General features: G+C 36.8%; 2 protein-coding genes and 1 pseudogene across 4 annotated transcripts; 1 reads left to right on the top strand and 2 right to left on the bottom strand.

Moving 5' to 3' along the window:
* Nucleotides 1-3,875: 3,875 nt before the first annotated feature.
* LOC148199394 (glucan endo-1,3-beta-glucosidase 2-like) lies at nucleotides 3,876-4,522 on the bottom strand (annotated as a pseudogene).
* Nucleotides 4,523-6,029: 1,507 nt separating this feature from the next.
* LOC148199393 (uncharacterized) lies at nucleotides 6,030-7,130 on the top strand. The gene has a single exon (XM_088112150.1). It carries the CDS (start codon nucleotides 6,371-6,373, stop codon nucleotides 6,797-6,799), a length of 429 nt encoding a protein of 142 aa, XP_087968276.1. The 5' UTR covers nucleotides 6,030-6,370; the 3' UTR covers nucleotides 6,800-7,130.
* On the bottom strand, nucleotides 7,027-9,322 carry LOC148199392 (UPF0481 protein At3g47200-like). 3 transcript variants are annotated; one of them, XM_088112147.1, is made up of 3 exons: nucleotides 9,248-9,322; nucleotides 7,540-8,928; nucleotides 7,027-7,164 (listed from the first exon to the last, which is right to left on the bottom strand). In XM_088112147.1, exon 2 carries the CDS (start codon nucleotides 8,907-8,909, stop codon nucleotides 7,542-7,544), a length of 1,368 nt encoding a protein of 455 aa, XP_087968273.1. In that variant the 5' UTR covers nucleotides 8,910-8,928; nucleotides 9,248-9,322; the 3' UTR covers nucleotides 7,027-7,164; nucleotides 7,540-7,541. The 3 variants fall into 3 exon arrangements, with proteins under 3 accessions (XP_087968273.1, XP_087968274.1, XP_087968275.1); XM_088112148.1 differs by having other exon boundaries at nucleotides 7,540-8,924; nucleotides 9,248-9,318; XM_088112149.1 differs by lacking the exon at nucleotides 7,027-7,164 and having other exon boundaries at nucleotides 7,413-8,928.
* Nucleotides 9,323-22,192: the final 12,870 nt, after the last annotated feature.

Raw genomic sequence — 22,192 nt, 5'->3', positions numbered from 1 at the left:
ATGAAAGCCGCGACTGAAATGGAAGCATTGGCGACGGAGATGGAAGCAGAGGCAGACGCAACACCACCAAAATTGAGACGCGGCGGAGATGGAAGCAAACCGGAGGAAACACCAAAGCACATGCGAGAGGTCACCGGAAAGGAGGAGACGACGACGATAAACGGTGGTGACCACACGGAGAGGAGGAGACGACGATGATAAACGAGGTCACCGGCCGTGGGAGCAAACGCGATGGAAGCTATGGAAGCAAACGGAGATTGCAGCGTTTCGTTTCTGTAGCGGCACGCTGAGAAGAAGATGAACGTAGGCGGTTCTGTTCGCGGAAGAAAATTTAAACACCTTACTGCCTCGGTTCGTCACTTAACCGAGGCATAACAACCTTACCACCTCGGTTTAGATTCAACCGGTGCATAAACAGCAACTGAAACGTCAGAGGTTGGCAGAGGTTTTGGTAGAGGTTTTTGCAGTGGAGCAGGTCTGAAGCACCTTACTGCCTCGGTTCTCATCAGAACCGAGTTAGTAGCCTCGCAAGTCTTGTCTGGCAGGTGGGGACAGGTCTGGTGGCAGGTCTGAAGCAAGAGATATGCCTCGGTTCTTCTCAAAACCGAGTTGGAAGGTATGTTTAGGCCTCGGTTTAGATTCAACCGAGTTAGTAAGGTGAGCTTTACGCCTCGGTTCTCGTTAGAACCGAGTTAGTAGCGCGTGGCAGGTGGTGGCAGGTCTGGTGGCAAGTCTGAGACAGAGACATATGCCTCGGTTTTGCTTAGAACCGAGTTAGTATCGCGCTTTAGGCATCAGGTTTGGAGCAACTGAGGCATATAGGGTAGCTTTATTTACGGTTCTACCACCGTGTTTTTATACGCTTCGAGTGTGCTTAAATCGATGCGTATGTGGCGCTTTCAAATCCCTTTTATTACTAGTGATTTGTCCTCACTTCAGGTTGTAGGTATACAATGTATTTGCAAATAATCATTTCCTTTTAAACTTACTCACATAAATATTTGAATTAATGTGTTTAATATTTTCTAAATTTTTAATATTTTGTTCTCTCCAAATATAAATTGATCAAATAAGCAAATTCACGTTTTTTGTCAATTTATTTTCCATTTTAATTTTCTTAAAGGAAAGTTTTTCTAAAAAATTGAAGATTTTTTATCTTTTATTTTCATATCTTGAACATTATTCTTCCAAATTGATTCCTTCGAAATATTTTATTCAAATATTTATAAATATAATATAACACGGTTGTCAATTTTTTTTTCTTTCCTACAAACATATTATATCACAAATAAATATCGTAAAACGTTATATCATCATCAAGAAACGTATATCACCACCCTTTTCCCTTTTAAAAAAAGAAACAAAAAAAATTAAAAATACTAAAAAACAGAAAAGGAAAAGGAAAAACTAGGGAACAAAAAATCCCAAAATCGAAAAAAAGGCAACTTCAGAAACACATAAAACAACTATATAATAATAAAAACCCATTAACGAAGGTATTTTTTAAGCAATGAGAACTCACCTTATGGAAAGTTAAATGGGAAAATAGGAGAGACAGAACTTTACAACTTTTCACAAATGTTTTCATCTCCACCAACGAAATATTCACCTTCTTAGCAAAACACAAATGCAACATTTTTCGATAAAGAACAATGAACATACCAACCAAATAAAATAGGATTTTAGGGACATATTGCTTACCCAAAGTCCACACCTCACAGCGGCACCGTTGACAGCGGAATAATGGCAGCTCTGATGCAATACCTTTCCTCCAGCGCTGCATTGACGAGAGCAGGGAAAATGGAAATGCGAACAAGAAACACGAAAGTTGAGAGTGGAAAATTAATTGCTACCTGTTCAAATTAAAAAGTTTTTCTTCCGCACGTCAGCTCGTAGCAGGGGCAAAAAAATCTGCACTCACAAATATTCGCAGATAAAATCCATAATGAATAATTGGTATCCGCAGGTATTTACAATCCGCGAATAACGAGTAGCAAATATTTTATAAACGGATCGAGTATCGGTATTATACTATCCGCAGATGTCCGCTACTCACAAAAAATAAAAATAAAAATTAAATTTATATTTTATTAAGTTAAATTTAATCAAAATTAACATTAATTTATATTTTATTAGATTAAATTTAATTAAAATTAAATTTTAATGTATATTTAATTTAATTTTTATTATATTTTACAAATTTTTGTAATTTTATTTTAATAATTTATAAAATATTCTTTTTTTAATATTTATAGGTATTCACGGATTTTAAAATATCTATAGATATATTTTAAACAAATATTCGTACAGATAACAACTCAGACAGCGAGTGAATTTTATTTTTTGTCAAATTGAATAAATATTATGTGTGTTCGATTCATTGTCATCTCTAGCTTGTACCTACTTCATAATAAATATATATTTTTTTATGAAACAAGGGTCAGTTAAACCGTAGCTAACCCATAACAAAAGAAACAATTTGTCCACCTCTCATACCGCAACACGACATATAATTTAAATTCCAAAGTTTAATATAAATGTGTCACTTGAACTGACGCTTACATATAATTTTTAATATAAAATTTTACTTTAATTTCCATCTCGAGGAATTAGCAGGGTCTGAAGATTTTTCTTTTTATATATATTTTATTTCCTCTCCTTTTTGCGTCATTTGAGTCACGGTTTCGTTCTTTAATATTTTAAATTTTAAATAAAATTTTAAATCCTTAATCTCGTAGACCCTAATATTTAGAATCTATTCCCAGACACCTTATTAGAGTTATTAGTAATTTAGCTCAGTGAAAATTTTCATATTCGATTAACAATAACTAATTAGGAAAAAGAAACACTCCATCCATGTCTCCAGTTTTCAAAATAAATAAAAAATTAGAAGAAACTTAAATAATAATACAATTGTGATGTAATAAAAAGAAGATTAAAAATAATAATTTATTATTATTATTATTGTTTCGGGTTATAAGGTTGAGATCCCTTACTCAAAGCATTCAAAGTTGTTCTGAAGACTGGATGGGTTTCCTGATGATCTTCCTGATGATCTTCTTTCATTTAAATTGTGTTGTTCGCTCTCTTTCTTTCTTTCCAAGCCGTGTGGGAGGGTACCTGCAAAAGGTACTCTGATGCTCAAGTAAATGACTTTGGTGATTATAGTGATAATATTCAATAAAAAGTTAGTACTCATAATTAGTTAACTGACCTTCGTGTCAAACATATATTTATAAATATTAAAATAAGCTTACCCCTATACTTGACTAAGGTTGGTAAAAACACCCGTACCCACGGGTATCCGCGGGTAAAATCTTCTTCGGGTAGTTAGTATTCGCGGGTAAGAGGTACCCGCGAGTAACGGGTAGCGGGTATTTTAATACCCGCTTGTTAACGGGTTGGGTTCGGGTATCACACTATTCGTACCCGCGGGTACCCGTTACCCGTTTGAAAAATAAAATTAGAAGTCCATGAAAACAGAAGTATAGGAAAAAAAAGACATTAGTCAACGCCCAAATAAGGATAGGGGTCTACTTATGAAGTTCAAGATGCATCCAAAAATGATGAGCCTGAACGGATTCTTTTATTTTAGGTTAAACCCTTTAGTAGCCCCTATTTATGTTGGATTTTCCCAATTAGATCCCCGTTTTATTGGATTCCCCAATTTAGTCCTAAAAAATGAAAATTTGAGTGAATTGAGCCCTTACCGTTAAATTGGCTTAATGGGGTTAAGTTTTATGAACTGGGACGTTGACGTGGCAAGTTTTTGAAACGCGGCGTTCTGAGATCTTTGTACGTGGAATTTGACAACATGTTAGATTTTAATAATAGAGATTTCTGAAATGGGATTTAGAGTTCGTTTATATTGAAGTTTAAATTGAAATTAAAATTCGCAGTTTTGTTGCGTAGAGAACCCCCCAACTCCTTCTTGTTCCTTCTTCCTTATCGAACATATCATACACGAAAACCTCGCGCACACCGTCCTTCAGCAACGACGTTCCCATCCCGAACTTTAAGTGTTTCACTAGGCCCTTCAAGTAAATCTCGACGTAGCCGAGGTTGGCGTCGAACTCGTTCCCGACAGCGCTAAAGCTAGGTCAGCCGGTTTCGATCACGATGAGGGGGATGGTCTCGTAGCCGATGACAGTGAGGATGGTGACAACGATGTTGACCATGACGTCGAAGAGGTTGCAATAGTGGACGCTGGTGATGAAGTCATCGCAGAAGTTGAAAGGGTATTATTGGAAGAGCGTGATGCCAATGGGGATCGCAGGGTTTAAACGGTAGAGGTTGTAAGGGTAGAGGTTGATTAAGAAGCAGGAATCTGTATCCTGCAAGAATTGGAGGAGCGGACCGAAGAGTGTGATCCCCAGGGGTTCTTGAAACTATGCGTTTGAGGGCAAGTCGGTGTAGAGCTCTACTGAGATGTTGTGCTAGAAGAAATGAACATTTTATTTTCTTGGACGTGGGGACACTATTCAATTTCATAGAAATGTTCAGTTGCCACTATCTTGTTCATTTTGTTTAACAGTTAAATATTCTACTGTTTAGGATGCAGTGAAGAGTCGTTGAATGATAAAGAGAATTGACATTTTGTGTTTAAGGAACCTATGAGTATGTGTTCAGAACTTCTGAACAAAAATTCCTTTATTACAGAAAATAGAGGGGCTATCAAATTTCATCATGGAGAAATGCTCACTTCTTTAAAAATAAAGTTACAACTTTTCCCAATTAATGAAGGAACTCGCATAGGACTTGAAAAGGTCACTGGGTGATTTGTGTAGCATTTTGGCAGATTTTGATATATTTTATGTTTGTCCTAGTCTACATGCAACAGGTCTTGATGCTTCGATTATATTTTCTTTTTAGGATGGGCATAATCCTTATTTGAGAGACCATGTAGTTGGGGATGGTGAGGAAGAGTGTCGTGTTAGTGTAGAGGAGGCTCCGGGTGATGGAGGGACCTGCATTTTCCAACTGGAGGGGTCTCACCTTCAGCTACCGGAGGCCACCGGAGATGAACTCCACCTCCTGGGAGTGGTGGTTGTTGGAGCCACTGGGAGTGGAGTAGGTGACGCCGATGCAAGGATGCGGGAGGGCGTGAGGGAGGAGGCAGAGAAACCAGAAAGCCACGTTTCAAAAACAGGTCACGTCAACGTCCGAGTTCATAATAAACTTAACCCCGTTAAATCAATTTAACGACAAAGACTCATTTGACTCAAATTTTCATTTTTAAGACTAAATTGGGAATCTAATAAAACAGGGATCTAACTGGGAAAACCCACATAAATAGGGGCTACTAAAGGGGTTTAACCTTTATTTTATTTTTTTACTTTTTAGTTTATTAATTTATTGATTTGTAAATTAATTTTTAGATACTTTTAAAGTTAAGTAATTGTATTTTAATTATAATTATATTTTAAGCAATTATGTAGTTATAATTAAATTAGTTTTATTTTATTTAATGAATTAATTATTATTAATTTAATTAAAGTTAATATTTTGTTTTGAATGGTTTTGTTTTTAAAGAACAATTATAGGAGAAGGAAAAGAAGAGGAATTTGATTTGCGTGAAAATGGTGAAGTGTGAGAGTGCATTCATATATTGGTGAGAACCATTAATGAAGTGGTTGGAAATTGGAGAAAGTTAAAATTTTTAACCACCACATTAAAATATTACATAAGGATAAAAAAAGGAATGGAGAGATGCTAAAAGCACTTTGTAATGGTGGAGGAAGCAACGCTCATGAAATTTTCTCATCTACTTACCTTTAGTACTGACTCAATTAAAGAAATGGCCCAAACGGTATGAGTTTAAGTTAGATATCATACAATTATTATTAAGACATGTTTGAGGATGATAAAAAAATCTTCTTGTTTTCGTAGTAAAATACGCTATGATATAGAAATAGAAAATCAAAACATGTATCATTTATGAAATAAATTAACAATTTCACGTAATAATTACGGCTGAAATGTTTTAAAGTTTAAATTTAATAGAATCTTATTTAACAAGATAATTTCTCAAGAAAATAAAGGAGTTAACTTTATTATCAGTAGAAAATTACAAAAATTGCTTCTCAAAAGTAAACGATAGATAAAACTTAAATAAAATCATAATACTTTGTTTACCTTAATTTTCTGTTGTTATCCTTGTTTCTTTATTTTCTCCCCAGAGTTTCATTTTGAGTGAAAACTTTTTGTGCACATTCTTGACACAAATCTCAACTGTTACACTCAAAAACCAAAACCTCTTCCTCGAGTTCAGTAAATACCAAAACCTCAAAAACCAAATGCTAACAAACCCCAAAAGAACCAACTACATTTTCTAGTTCAGAATTAAAAATCAAAGCACAAGACCTTATATATGGATGTATGTACTCATCTTCTCATACCAACTTCATATTTCAAACATCACACTTTCATATTTAACTTTGCCATGGCTCGGCCACTTGTAATGATCCACCCTCTACCAAGTATTTCACATATTGGCTTCACTGTGATGACCCTTATGGTGTGTGCCATTGCATTGCTCATGTGTGCTTCTCATTCACGCAAATGGCGCAAGTGGGTCTCGTGCTATGCCTTTGAAGAAGAACCTGTCATAGAATTCAACAATGAAGAGGTGATGGGCACTTGCGGTGAGCAACAAGAAGAGGGTTCCCTTTGGCAGAGGAACATACTCATGGGAGGGAAGTGTCAGCTCCCTGATTTCTCTGGTGTTATAATCTATGATTCCGATGGTAACATAGTGAATCATGCTAAAACATCTCGTCCATTACTGACCTGGAAATAAGGATTTGATGTTCTCATAGCAGATGAAGATGCAGAACTAGGGTAGCTTTCCATCTTTTCCACTTTATGTTTCTAGATATAGTCTCACGCTTTATGTTTCCATCTATTTTTAATACTTTTAACCCTTCTCTAAAACTTCAAATCAAATGCTGGAAATGTTTTGGTAGCAGAAATCTACCCCAGGAAACATAGCACGAATTTTCCTAATACCTGATACTCTGTTTCCTTCATGTTAAACGTATTCAGTTTCCAAGATCTTCAAGCTGCTACCTTCAATTTCTCCACAAGTAAAGGTAAAAGAGAAAACCATGTACAAACCTAATACGAGGTTGGTTTGCTTTGATAGGAGGTACGGAAAGTTGTAAACTGCATGATAGAGGATGGTCATCCTTTGATTAGCGAGTTTGGTGGAAAGATAAAAATGTGCTACTAATAGTGTTAATTCCATTTTGTACTGTGTTATATTAATTGAAGTGACAAAAGAATTACTAAAAGGCCAAAGCAAACACAAAGTAGATACAAGTGAGTTTATTTCTAATTCTAAGCATGTTAATTCTATTCTATGCTTATGTGTCATAATAATTACCATGACAATCATTGGAAAGAGAAGAAAGGAGACAGAAAATGGACACATGTTATTTTAATCCTTGTCGTAAGAAAGATACAATTTGCTAATAAAAGAGTCCTCGTAAGAAATATCACAACAGTATACTTAGGATTTAGTGTATCATAGTTTCTTACCTTCAAAATACTGAGATGACTGAACAAATAGCTTGAACTAGAGTAAGCAAAAGCAGTAGAACTGCTGCAGTTGTAGATGCCTTTTTCCATGGAGTGTTGAAGTACTCATGATAAAAGATAGCCTTGTATTTGTTGCGAGGATTTTCATGGAATTTAATCAAGTCATCATAGAGCAAGCAATACTCTTCACTGATATATGACACAATAACATTTGAGCAAAGATAGTTAAACATTTTAGCCACAGCACCTGCATCACTCATCCAATTCACTATAATTTTCTTATCAATTAGTATGTTCACATCTTTCTCAGTCTTGATAAGAAAATACGGAAAGAATAAGTAATGAGTAATATTTGGTGAAAGAACGTAATGACATTGCTCTAATGCCAATATATTCCTCAACCTTATCTCAGTTCTGTCATCAATAGTTAAGCATGGCATTTCCATTACACCCCTAAGACGATGATATTTGAAGTCAAACAAGCATTTGTTAGAACTAGCCTTGAATATCAAACGCACCTCTGATAGTTGGCTTGCGCTCGGTAGATGTTTAACCATATATCCCACTTTCAGATTTTCATGACAAATTTTTGATGGTTGCATGAAAGTTCTTAGAAGATCAGTGAAGTGTATTGGACTCTCAATTGCGTTTTCATTTATGTTCATATAATTGTATTTCCGAAAATATTGAAAGGTAATGTCAAGAAATGAGAGAGAATCAAAATCTGTTACAGGGCCAGTGAATTCATCCATGTATTTAACATTCTTAAAGGGAAACTCAACTTCCATACCAGGCTTAGCAGAGTTGAATATGTCTTCAAGAACAAAGAAAGGAAGCTGGTTTTCAAGTAGTGTCAGGTCGTGAATAACATCATTTGCCAACCATGATTTTGACAAAGGGTCTCTTTCAATCGAAGCCAAGCCTGTATAGAATCTAAGAAAATGCTCAATTATAAAACAAGCATCAACTAGAATCATAGTTAAGAAATCATTGCTGTTGCAATTAACAGGTTCTGCATAACAGCTTCGAATTCGCTTTTCCTTTTCAATCAGTTCTTGAAACAAATCCTTCATAGTTATCTGCTTGTTTCGATCTAGAAATCTCTGGAGATATTCCAATTTGAGTTCTTCCATTTTCTTCGAATTGTTGTTCTCTCCATTAGACTCGCACTGTCTATGAAACGGGCCAATGGAAACAACTTGAGGAATATAGGCTTTGGGATTACCTTGGCTAAATTTTTCTGGTACTTTGTAAATGCATTGCTCATTAATGTCAGACAGTTCTACAACCACTTGTTGAAGCTTCTTGGTCAATTCTGTCTCTAAATACTTGGCTTGATTTTGTGAATTACTTTTTGATTGTTCCTCCATTTCCTTACTATCCCCCTAACTTAACATGGTGAGAGTTACATATCAACAACATGAAGTTGAAGTTGGATCAACTATCATTTATTCCAATAAAAAGGTTTAGCACAAATATTTCAAACTAGATTGTATGAGCACTTCTCATTCTTTTGTAATTTGTACTTTGACCGAACTCATTGTAACAAAATTAACATGTAAAATGATAACATATGTTATGGTTAGAGCGTAGCACATACTACTACGTTAAACTCCTAATAAAAACATGAAACTAATGCCATTTCAAAGGATTGTTAAATATTAAATGCAGTATGCAATGGGAAAATAATAGAGAAAGGGAAAGGAACCTGCAGATGGTGAAGTTGTTAAGGAATAATCTTCAGCAATTCACTTTAACTTCTGCACAACTTGGTCCACTGTAGAGATTTTGAAATTATATATCACTCTTTCAGATTGTTCTCAAGCCCTTTTAAATTAAGTCTTCTAACCTAGTCAACAGCGTGTGGGACAAATTTGCAAAAGATTGCTTTGGAATTGGTCTCTTCCAACTGTCACAGTTGACTATAATAATTAGTGCAACCGGGCTGAGGAAGAAATTATTTAACCAGTACAAATCTAATATAACATTTTTTTCATATGATCTGTAATGATTGACACTATTAAGAGGCATTGAAACATGCTTAAGAACAATCTGATACAAAGCGGGAATTGGTATTGTGAAAGCTGTGCCTCCAAACTATGCACACTATAAAGGGTTGTCCAAGTCAAGTAGTTTAATTAATGTTTTAAAAGTTACATTAATTAAACTAATTTGTAATAAATCAAACAATTAATCATTTTGACCCTGTCATATGTAATAAATCTAGCACAACATTAGAGTGGTCGGTTTAAAAATTATGAAAGCATAAAAATTTTATTACTTATTTAAATCTAATTTTACATATATTTTATATTTACTATTCCCATTTGAAAATTATCTATTTTAGTTTTTGTGGTTAGTTATACTTATTTAAATCTAATTTTACATATATTTTATATTTACTTAGTCCCCTAATGTTAATATAAACAATAAACTATAATAGGAAGTTTTCAATAAGTATAACTAACAAAAAAAAATAGTAAATTATTTTAAAGATGATAGAAGATGACAACTATAATTATATTCAATATAATTAGGAAACACCTTTAACACGGGTTAAAGGTCAAGTCAAGTCACTCTGGTTTGAAGATCGAGCAAAGTTGGCCTAAACGAAAGATCAAACTAAGTAGGATCAAGTCAAAGCTCGATAGAATCTATCTAAATTGAAGTTCAAGCTTAGTCGGCCCGAACCAAAGGTCGAATGAAGTTGTACCTTGTTGAAGGTCATGACGAGTCATCCTCAATCTAGGTAGAGGGTCAACATAGACTAGTCCGAGATGAAGATTGAAGGCTGATAATTATCATTATCATGTTCTTTATTTTGTTTGTTTTTATCTTTTATTAGTGCTTTTACTATTATATTTTTGAATAATTAAGAGTTTATTAAATAATTTTGCAAAGATAAGTATTTGAATTTTATTTTAAAATATTTTGTAAAATAAATGGAAATCTCATAAGATTTGAAGAATATATCAAATATGTTGGAATATATATCAAAATATGAAAGATATATATCAAAGATTATCAATTTCAAGTCTTTCCAGTACAAATTCCAAACACAGGGCCCCCATTCACCCCAATGAGTCAGCTTAATTAGCCTAGGGAGAAAGGTCAAGTCACCCAACAACTATAGCTCGTCGAACAATCTCCATGTTTAACAGATCATTAAATAGAAAGCATCACATAATTAGATAATAATCTTTTAGGGAATAGGAAACTAAACTCTAAGGAAGAGACGACAAAGACACATCAACACCATTTTTTTCATCATCTATCTCTTTTTTAGTGCTTAGAATGTCTAGGGGTAACTAACTCCCTTGTTCATTAGGGTTGAATAGAACATATCTTCACTCTTTTGTGATTTCTGCTATTCAATATACTTCTTTTTCATACTCTTGTGTATTCTTCTCGCTCTTAAGTACATGATTAATGATTGCATATTTGTGATATTTAAATTATTGGAAAATAATTTAGAATTCTGATTAGGATAGAACAATTAATTGATTTGCATTTAGACGTAAAACATAACAGTTAGTCATTAAAACATCCAGACTTAATGCAAATATATGCTATAAACACCTAAGGAATTAGGGTTTTTTTTTTGCAAGGTTTATACTTGTCACCGAGGAATTAGGGCTTGTTAACTTCAGGTGTGAATGCCAGACTTAAATTAGAGGTATATTCTTTGGTGTTTTAACATTGAATTGGTGTATGAAATTCAACCCTAGTGAAGTTTTTACCGCATAGTTAATTTCATCAATTTAATTGTTTTCTAGAATTTTATATCTATCTTATTAAAAAATCAATCTTTTCATTATTTTAAAGTTCTTAGCCTTAATCAATAAATAATCATTTTTTTTCTAAACAAATGTGAATCTTTTGGGAAACCAATATTTGAACTTTCCCTTCTATTATTTGTATAATTTTATACACTTGCCAAATAGCCATTACAAGGGTTGAGTGTTTAGATAACTCGATTTTGGGTGAAAGTCAAGACTCTAGGAGTTCACTTAGATGGTTTCCTAGGTCGAAGAATTCTCTAGTGAGAGTGCACAAAGAATGTTCCTCACCGAGCGTCGAGACTCTAAGAGTTCACTTAGAACGTTCCCTAGATCGAAGAAGTCTCTAATGAGAGTTCAAAAGAATATTCCTCATCAAGCGTCGAAACTCTAGTTGTTCACTTAAAACATCCCTAGGTAGAAGAAGTCTATAGTGAAAGTTTACAAAGAACATTCCTCACCGAGCCTCGAAGATCTTTGACATAGCCTGCTCGAAAATTGAATCAAAACATATGCTGTTAATGATTATTGTCGTATTACATTGAAAGCTTTAACTAAAGTAAAACTTGAGATGTACAACATTCCAAGTATTTGGCACGACCTTGCCAGTTGGATGTTCCAGGCAGTAGGCACCATTCTTCAAGTTTTCTATGACTCTGAAAGGGTCTTCCCAATTAGCAGCTAATTTTCCCTTAGCACAATTTTTCGAGCTTCTCCAATTTTGAGCCAAACTAAATCACCTTCAGCGAACTGCCTAGGTTTTACTTTAGGATTATATCGACGAGCTACTAGCCTCTTTTGAGCTTCTGCCCGAACAACTGCAATCTCTTTTCTCTCTAAAAGGGTATCCAACACCACCCTTAATTTCCCTTCATTTATAATCATATCTTTCATTCTTCTTCTAAGTGTTGGTTGACCAACCTATACTGGTAACATGGCATCAGTTTCGTACATCAAATTAAAGGGTGTCCCATGCGGCGTGCAACAATATCCCTAAAGAACTTCTGGTAGCTCGTCAACCCGTGCACCCTTGGCGTTTCCCAAGCGCCCTTTTAACTCAGAAATTATCATTTTATTGGTTGTCTCCACCTGACCATTTTGTTTGAGGATGCTCAACTGAGCTATTAACATGCTTAATTCCCAAATTTGTATAGAAGTCTGCTAGCATTTTATCTATGAATTGTCGACCATTGTCCGTCACTACCATTCGTGGTACACCAAACTAGGAAATGATTTGAACTTTTGGACCTGTGTGGCTGTTATAATAGCCCAAGGCTCTGCCTCTATGCAGTTTGTGAAATATCAATAGCCACTAGTAGGAATATCTTCTATGAGCGGCCGATCAGGAGAGGCCCTACGATATCCATTCTCCATTGCGCAAAAGGCCAAGAGGACACTAGGTTGTGCAACTCTATCGATGGTAGATTGAGATTGTTCTCGTGCTCCTAATTTCTGCTACACTTTTGAACAAAAGTTTTACAATCCTTCTCCACAGTCGGCCAGAAGTACCCTGCATGTAAAACCCGTGTACGAAGAGCCCGCTGCCCGATATGCATTCCACATGCCCCCTCGTGCAATTCTCTCATGACATATTCATCTTTTTGCCTCTAGGGTTTGGATGGGTAGGCCTTCTTCCTGCTTTTTAATCAAATCCCTTGCCTCCTTTCTCTAGTTCGCACAATTTGACCCTTTAGACACTGATAAACACTCGATAGTCAGTTTCGTCAGCATTTGTCATATTATTGAGGATAACTGGCTCTTTTCTTTACCACTAGCTAGCTTCGAAAGGGTATCTGCCCGAGTGTTTTCTGTTTTGGGTACATGCTTTACTTCTACTGCTTGGAATTTTTTGATTAATTCCTCAGCTTTGTGATAATACTAGAGCAACTGATCATCTTTAGTTTGAAAACTCTCATCTATCTACCCCACTACCAATTGTGAGTTCGTTTGGCAATCCACGGACATTGCTCCCATATCTTTGGCCAGTTCTACACCTGCAATGAGAGCTTCATACTCAGCTTGGTTATTACTTATTTGAAATCGGAAAACCAGAGACTACTCAATCGCAAGCCCGTTTGGTCTTTCTAAGACCACGCCTACAGCTCCTCCCCTCCTATCTGCTGACCCATTTATAAAGAGCTTCCATGGATGTGATGGTTCTTTTGTCTGATTGGGTAACTCCCGACTAAATTTAGACAATTCTACCGACAAACCTATTATCCATTCAACTAAATCTGGTTTGTGCAATATTTTCGTAATAGGATGATCAGTCCTAACGATTACCTGATGGCTTTGAAAATAAGGTCTCACGCACCAAGCAGTTGTGACAAGGGCTAAAACAACCTTCTCCACCTTTTAGTACCTTGCCTCGGTGTCTTGAAGAGTCCTACTAATGAAATACATGAGTTTGAACTTTGGATTCTCTTGTATTAATTAACCTTCGCTTCAGATACTACCAAAAATAACTACAAATCATGCTTTGGATCAAGCCAACCCATCACCAAAGGACTGGCTAGGATTCCTTTCACCTCTCCAAAGGTTGCCTCAAACTGTTCGTCCCAATTTGCATGGGCATTCTTTTTCATTATCTTTACTATAGGCTTGATACGCTCGACCAACCTTAGAATAAAAGGGGATAATGATGTCACGCGTCCCACTAAGTGTTGCATCTCCTTAAGATTTTGAGAGCTCCTCATTTCTACCACCGCTTTACACTTATCTAGTTGGCCTCTATCTCATGTGCCATCAACATGAAACCCAAAAATTTACCGGCCGACACCCCAAAGCTGCACTTAGCTGGGTTCAAATGCATTCCATACTTATGCACTTGGCCGAATACCTCAGCCAAATCTCGAACATGTTCCTCTATCGACCTACTCCACACAACCATATCATCTACGTAAACCTCCATGTACTTCCCAATCTTATGATGAAACACCTTATCCATCAAACCCTAGTAAGTTCCTTCGCATTTTTCAAATCGAACGGCTCAGTAATAAAGGTCGTTTTGTCACTATTCTCGAGATACACGGGGATTTGATTATACCCAGAATAAGCATCAAGAAAGCTAAGAACCTGGTACCCTAAGGTTCCGTCCACCAAAGCATCAATATTGGGGAGAGGATAGGCGTCTTTAGGGCAAACTTTGCTTAACTTTGTGAAGTCTTTATGCATTCTTCACTACTTGTTCGACTTCTTCATCATCACAACATTAGCCAACCAGGTAGTATACCTGACCTCATGAACAAAATTTGCCTTCAAAATTTTCTTCACCTCGACGTCTCTTGCTTGTCTCTTCTCTTCCCCCAACCTCCTTTTCTTTTGTGCTATCGGGCTAATATCTTTGAACAAGGTTGACTTCTGTGACATAATCTTGGGATGTATTCCCAACATGTCAACAGTTGTCCATGCAAAGAGATCACTATTACATTTAAGCTACCTGCCTATCATTCTTGCTTGTTCCTCTACAAGGCCACTTCCAATGGAGGTGGTTTGATCATCCAACCATCCCAAACCAAACGGTCTTGTTTCTCCCAAAGGTTCAATTTGGTCATCTGTGTTATTTCTTGGATCTAAATTTGCCATAGCTATCTCTGACCTTCTAATCCTTCAACGAGAAGCTAAGGGCTCAACCTTCAACCCTGACACAACATTACCGGGCCACCTTCTGGTATGCCCAAACAGTATAGATAATTTCTCTATCTGATGGTAATTTAAGAGTTAGGTGGGGAGTTGAAATTATATCCCGTAAGGCATTTAAGTAGGCTTTGTTTATCACAACATTGTATGAAGTGTTTGCCTCTACCAACAAAAATGTGGTTCTCAACGTTTTTGCCACACATTTGGTTCCAGGGCATGTTCTTAAATCCACATACTGATAACGGTTGAAAATAGTGTTATTTGTGATGTAATTTTGATACTAAATGCACCATTTTCTGCTTAGAAACTTGCTTGGAATCATGTTCTTTTGTTAAGTTGTGTGAATAAGAGAGTTGAGGTTGAATTTAATGATTTTATGACTAATTCTCCTTGTTTTGATAGAAAATGAGATAATATGGAAAGCAAGGATGAAGTGTCGTGGAGATGAAGCTCAGAAAGGCCCGGAAAAGCACCAGAAGGGAGGAGTGCTCGATGCTTGGGCGCCCTTTTTGGAGGCTTGAGCGTAGGAAACCACCGCTCACCGCGTGGGCACCCTAAGTGGGGCGCTTGAGCGCTACTCACATGAGCCTGGGCTTTGTTTTTGTTCTGTCTTCGCTCTATTTAAAGAACCCAAGCGTTCTAGGTTTTGCATCTCTGGCTAGAGCAGCACAACACCACACTCTTCCACTCTCTGAAGGCGGATTTGGATGCGGGAGCTTCCATCCGCTACTTTTAGAGTTTTGCTATCTCATGATTTTCCATTATTCATCTAGTTTCATCATGTCTATGGTGAACTAAACTCTATTTGTTGTTGGGGGATGATGTAACCTTATGAACTCTCATGTATTTGAATTGATTCTTAATACCATATGTTTTTTCATTAATTGTTAGAGTAATTCATCTGTGCTTATTACATGCTTTGAGGTTCCTTACAATTCAGGTTCTTGTTGAATTCTCCCAAGAGTAATATTGCTCAAGGATGAGGGTCTGAGTCTTGGTCGTCTTAAAGTTCTTGATCTTCACATTTAATTACTAGGAATGCTAGGAATTGCATGAACTGGTGATTAAGGACAGGCTTCTTCGCCGAGGGATCGGGTTTAAGTGATATAGTGAGAGATGTTGACTTTAATGCATAAAGAAGAATTCTTACATACATGAGAGGGAACTTGGTGAAATCTAACCCCAACAACATATTCATCTCATATTAAACAACATCTGTTCACTGTGTTATTCTACTATTGATCAAACTGCATTCATATTTAATTTTTTGTCTCTGCATTTGAAATCAATGATCTCGTTTTCTTTAAGTCTTAATTAATCGAGTTATCACACGACTGTCTAGTGCTAAGAGTCCTCTAGGATACGATACTTGGTCTTACCATTTTATATTACTTTTGGGATTCGGTACACTTGCCGATCATCCAACAAGTTTTTTATCATACAACCGTCCCAAACCGAACGGTCTCGTTTCTCCCAAAGGTTCAATTTGGTCATCTGTGTTATTTCTTCACGCGATTAGGGCTCATCGCGACTTTAGGGGTTGATTTCTTAATATGGCAGGTTGAAGAAGAAACTCGCGCGAGGAGTTCGGCTATTTCACCCTCCATTCCCTTAGCGGAACGATTCTTCATTTCCATTCCATTCCCTTTCCGCAAATTTTACTGTGGACATATTCCAAACACTTTAAAAAATGAGAACTAAATTGACATTATCCAACGAAAGCAAGGACCAAAAATATTAAACCTTTTGTTTTCTTTTCTTCTTCTTTTTTCTTATTTTTTTCTTTTTCTTTTTTTCTCTTCTTTCTTCTTTTCTTTCTTTGGTTCTTTTATCTCCTTTCCTTTCTCTTCGTTTTTTCTTACTTATTTCTTTCACTTTCATTCTTTTTTTTTATTTTTTCTTTTCATTTTTCTATATTATTTATTTCTCTTTCTCTTTTTTTTTTACCTTCTTTTTTTCACTTCTTCTTTTCTGTTCTTCTACTTTTATTTTATGTTTTTGTTTTACCTTTATTCCAGTTCTTTATCTTTTATCCCCTCCTTTTATTTTCGTTTTATCTCTTTTTTCTTTCCTTCTAAGGCAAACAACTTAAATGCGTGTATCTTTTTAGAAGTGTTAAACCTTTTTTTTTTTCTTTACTCATTTTCCAACTCAACAACGTGAACGCGCGACGTTTTCGAAAAAGCAGGCCAAGAAGTCAAATTTTCATGCAAAGAACCAAAAGCTGTTTATTTTTTTATCTGTTTTCAAAAAGTTTCTCAAGATGCCAAATTCTAAATTTAAAGCTTTCCAATAAAAACATATAGCATTTAATGATAGGATAATGATATAATGTATTCTTGTAATAAATTCAGTCTTTTCTTGATTTTTCTTTTTTTATATTTTACAGAAGTTTAGATTTATGAGAAAACACTCCCTTTAAGACCAAAAAGCTATCAATATTGAACAAAAAATTACAGTAAAATCTGCACCTACATTTGAGAATGAAACAATGTTAAGATTTATTAACTATTCGTAACCATAAATTTTTACAGATATCTAATTAATGTTATATAATAATGTATTTATATCAATTTAATAAAAGTAAATATTTTATTTACTTTGTGACCATAAGAGGATTTTGTTTATATAGATAGTATTGTGTTGTTGGGGAAGTTGTCTTATTATGTTGAGAAAGAGAGAATGGGGTTATGTTGCGTTTTGTGTGTATATCAGTGTATGGCAGAGGCATGCATGAGTTAGACTACATTGAATACATGGGTGAGAGTAGTGGTCGGAAGAAAGGAGAAAATAGAGTTTCAGGTAGTATCTAAGAAAGAGAGTTTTGGTGTGGGAGGATACTGGGTGGTTCTCGGGTAGTGATTGGTTTATGGAAAGAAAAGAATGAGATGTGCGCATATGTTTGAATAACAGTCATGGAGGGTTGTTGCATGGTTAAATGGCATAGAGTTTTAGTAGTATTTTTGTGTAGGGAAGAGTGGCATTTGCTTGCAACGAGAACGCGAGAACGCCTAGGTCTCCACGGTTTGCTTGCAAGTCTGATTGTGGTTGCAGGTGGAGGCAAGCAGTGGCGCGATTAGCGGTGGAGAAGAGTGGCGATTCGCAATCTGCAGCAGCTGGCGATTTGGCTGGTGGTTAGTGGTGGACGATTTGTGGTGGAGATTGGACGACAGTACTGTTGGCACGACGACGATTTGGCTGGTGCAAGGGTGAAAATGGTGAAGATTGGTGGTCGCGACATAGCAAGGGATCACATTGGGTGGTGGCGCGAGAACGAAGGTGAGATGCGAAGGTGATGGAGGTGCAACAGAAGGGAGAAGACGCTTTGGTGGTGGCGCGTGATGTGTTGGAGAGGACGGTTGCCGGCGAGGATGGTGGTGACGGCACTGGATGGTGCATAAGCTAGGGTTTCTTGGAGAGAAATTAGGGTTTGTCTGGAGATGGTGATCATGACGTGGCATTTGCACCGTTATGTTTTTAACGGCGTGAGCGGAAAGGACCGGACTGAACATTTTTTAACGAAATATGGGGTCTTACTGAACTTTTTTAAAAGGTATGATTACTTTGAACCAAACCCCTAAAAGTAGGGACCAAATGATGTATTAAACCTTGTTTGAATGGGGTGTTCGAAATTGATGCAGGGAGACGTTACATGTTTTGTTTCTAAAACTCGGTATGGAATAATAAATTGGATCACGTGGTCCCTCTCCATGATTCATTATAGTTTTACTTGTGATATATAAATGGAAAAAGCCATAGCTGAGTGTGTTAATTTGCGTGAGAATTTCTTGGTAGAGGGAGAGCCTTTGGGGTTATGTTGGGTTTCTTTTATTATATTGATGATGTGAGTTAGCGGCACGGCTTGGTGGCCACTATAGGTTGGGGTTTTGCGTACAGGTTGGTGAAGTTTGATTATGAAAAATGTTGTCGAAATGTTGTCGAAATCTTATCAAATTTATGATGTAGACTTCTTTGCATGTGTCTTAGCAAATTATGAAAAATAATTTTTCTGAATGGGTAGGACCTAACTTTGTGAGAGTTAAAAAATTGAAACTGATGAAGTATATTACGAACATAGTATGGATCAAAGCTAGATAAATGAACGTCGCATCAGTGAAGAATATGAGAAGGGTGTTTCGTAGTTCTTGCAATATGTTGAACAAAATGCTAAGTCTATGAACGGGACATATTTTTGTCCTTGTGTTCGTTGACTTAATCAAACACTCCAAGACTTAGGCAATATGCGTGACCATCTATTCATGTTCAGCATAATGAGAACTTATAACTATGGTGCATGTAAGATAGTTAATTTTGTCTTCCATATTAAACTTATTTACATTCTTAGTTTCTAATAACTTAACTTTGTTGTTTTAGGTACATGGACACAGTCATTGTGGACCAAGGTCGGTCTTCCATGTACGGATTTGTTGAACCTCAGACCATCCAACTTTCTGGCAACACAACTGAGAGCAAACAAAAGTATTTAGAAACATGGATGGTTGAGTCAAACAGAGACATATACTTTGTGACATACAATGATGGGTATGGGTTGCTTTATGTAAAATTTCATTAAATTTTTCTTAATTAGTTTACTAACTATTTATGAATCATGATAGGTCTCATTGGCAGCTGATGCTCATCATTCCCAAACAATGTAAAATTGTATGTGTTAGTTAGACTCACTTCTATTACTTTTGAACATTCGGTTTCTTCTATATAATCGTTCGGCTTGTACTAGTCGTTTGTGATCGAACGTTCTCTTGTGAGCGTTCGGTTATATTCGTTCGTTTTTGTTCTTGGCTGTGTTGTTTGGTCTTTGTTGTACTCTGCCTACCTTTGGCCTCTACTGCTTACGATCGTTCAGTTTTATTTATGTCGTTTAGATTGGCTATATATTGTAGTCTGTCTTTGTTTTTCAAGTGAATTCAATCTCGAAATATTCAGATCATTTTTCTTTTTGTGTTTGATCTTCTTTCTTTTCTGGGTTTTCTGTTTCTTTGTTTCACACTCGAATCCAACAATTGGCGCCCACCGTGGGGCAGTGAATCAAGAAACTCAAGAAGCGATGGCAACCAAGTTCGATATTGAGAAGTTCAATGGTTCTAATGATTTCGGGCTGTGGAAGATCAAGATGAATGCAGTCTTGATACAGTAGGGATGCGATGAAGCGTTGAAGGGTGAGTTGAACATGGGTGCTGCGATGTTTCAAGAAGAGAAGAAAAGAATGGTTGATAAAGCAAGAAGCGCAATCATACTGTGTTTGGGTGATAAGGCATTGAGAGAGGTTGCGAAGGAGAAGATTGCGACTAGAATTTGGGCAAAGTCGGAATCTTTGTACATGACGAGATCGTTGGCTCATAGTTTGTGTTTGAAGCAACAACTTTATTCGTTCAAGATGACAGAATCAAGAACCATAGAGGAGCAGCTTTCAGAATTCAGCAAGATTGTTGATGATATGGAACATATTGACGTGAGGTTGGAAGATGAAGATAAAGTTGTTATTCTTCTGAATGCGCTTCCAAGAACCTTTAAGCATTTCAGGGATGTCTTGCTCTATGGCAAGGATAAGGTGATTACTCTAGAGGAGGTTGTGACGTCAATTCGAACCAAGGAGTTTCAAAAGCTCCAAGATTCGAAGGCAACCGAGGAGGTGGCATCTAGGATGATTTCGATGAAAGGGAAATGGAAGAAGCAGGCTGGAAATGGGAAGAAGTCGAAGCTAGAAGGTGTGAAACAGGTGAGATGTTTCAAGTGTCAGAAGATGGGACATATCAAGAAGTATTGTCCAAAGAAGGGCAAAACCATTCGGCCACAAGAAACAGCTGATGTGGCAGAGGCTTCTGAAGGATATGAATATGTTGGTGTTCTGGTGGCTTCATCTGAAGATTCTCAAAGGAGCTGGGTCATGGATTCTGGCTGTAGCTATCACATGTGTCCGATGAAGGAGTTCTTTGAGAATCTGGACTAGAAGGAGCATGGAAATGTGTTGCTGGGAAATAACAAGGCTTGTCGAGTGCAAGGAGTGGGGTTGGTAAGGCTGAAGATGTTTGATAACCGAGAGATGGTACTGTAGGATGTGAGGTATGTGCATGAACTGAAGAGAAATTTAATTTCAATAAGTTCCTTTGATCTTGGAGGTTACACCACAAAAGTCGAGGATGGAGTGATAAGGGTGTGTTCTGGAAATTCGGTGGTTGTCAAAGGCAAAAGGAAGAATGACTTGTACATTCTGGAGGGATCCAAAGTCATTGGTCATGTCTCAATAGCAAGTGGGAAGACTAAGAACAACGCTCGGCTTTGGCACTTGAGGATGGGTCATATCAGTGAGAAGGGTCTTGAAGAATTGGAAAAGCAAGGCTTACTTCTGGGTGATAAACTGTAGAAGCTGGATTTCTGTGATCTTTGCATCTTGAGGAAATCACACAGGATACCGTTTGGTCAAGGGAAGCACTTAACTGAACGACCATTTAAGTACGCCCATGCTGACTTGTGGGGGCCTGCAAGAACTCAGACTCATGGTGGAGGAACGTATTTCCTTAGCATAATTGATGATTTTTCAAGAAGAGTATGGATTTATGTTCTGAAGAATAAATCTGAAACGTTTCAAAAATTCAAGGAGTGGCATACTCAGACCGAGAACCAATTGGGGTATAGGTTGAAATGTCTGAACTGACAATGGTCTGAGTTTGTTTTAGAGGAATTTAATGAGTTTTGCAAGGTTAAAAGGATCAGAAGGTACAAGACTGTGGTGGGAACTCCTCAACAAAATGGTTTGGCTGAAAGGATGAACAGAACAATTCTGGAGAGGGTTCGGTGCATGCTGCTTGGATCGGGGTTGTCAAAGGCTTTCTTGGGAGAGGTTATCAATACAATCGTATACCTGATTAACAGGAGTCCATCTTCGGCTCTCAATTACAAAACACCAATGGAAGTTTGGAGTGGACGACCAGCTGACTACTCAAACTTGAGGGTGCTCGGTTCTTTGGCGTTTGCTCATGTCAAAGGAGATAAGATGGATGCCCGAGCGGTGAGAAGTGTATTCCTTAGATATGCTGAAGGAGTTAAGGGATACAGGTTGTGGAGGTTAGATACTAAATCGTCCAAGCTGATCATTAGTACGGATGTTGCTTTTGACGAAACAAAAATGGTCATGCATGCTGAAAATCTTGGATGCGAGAAGAAGACGCTTGTTGAGGTGGAGCATACTACTGATGGGGTCGTTCGGTCGTTGATTG

Source organism: Vigna umbellata, chromosome 4 (assembly GCF_029865625.1).
Source record: "Vigna umbellata cultivar VRB3 chromosome 4, Vumbellata_1.0, whole genome shotgun sequence".
In the NCBI taxonomy this organism is placed as follows: Eukaryota; Viridiplantae; Streptophyta; class Magnoliopsida; order Fabales; family Fabaceae; genus Vigna; species Vigna umbellata.
This window is presented reverse-complemented; position numbering and strand designations above follow the sequence as displayed.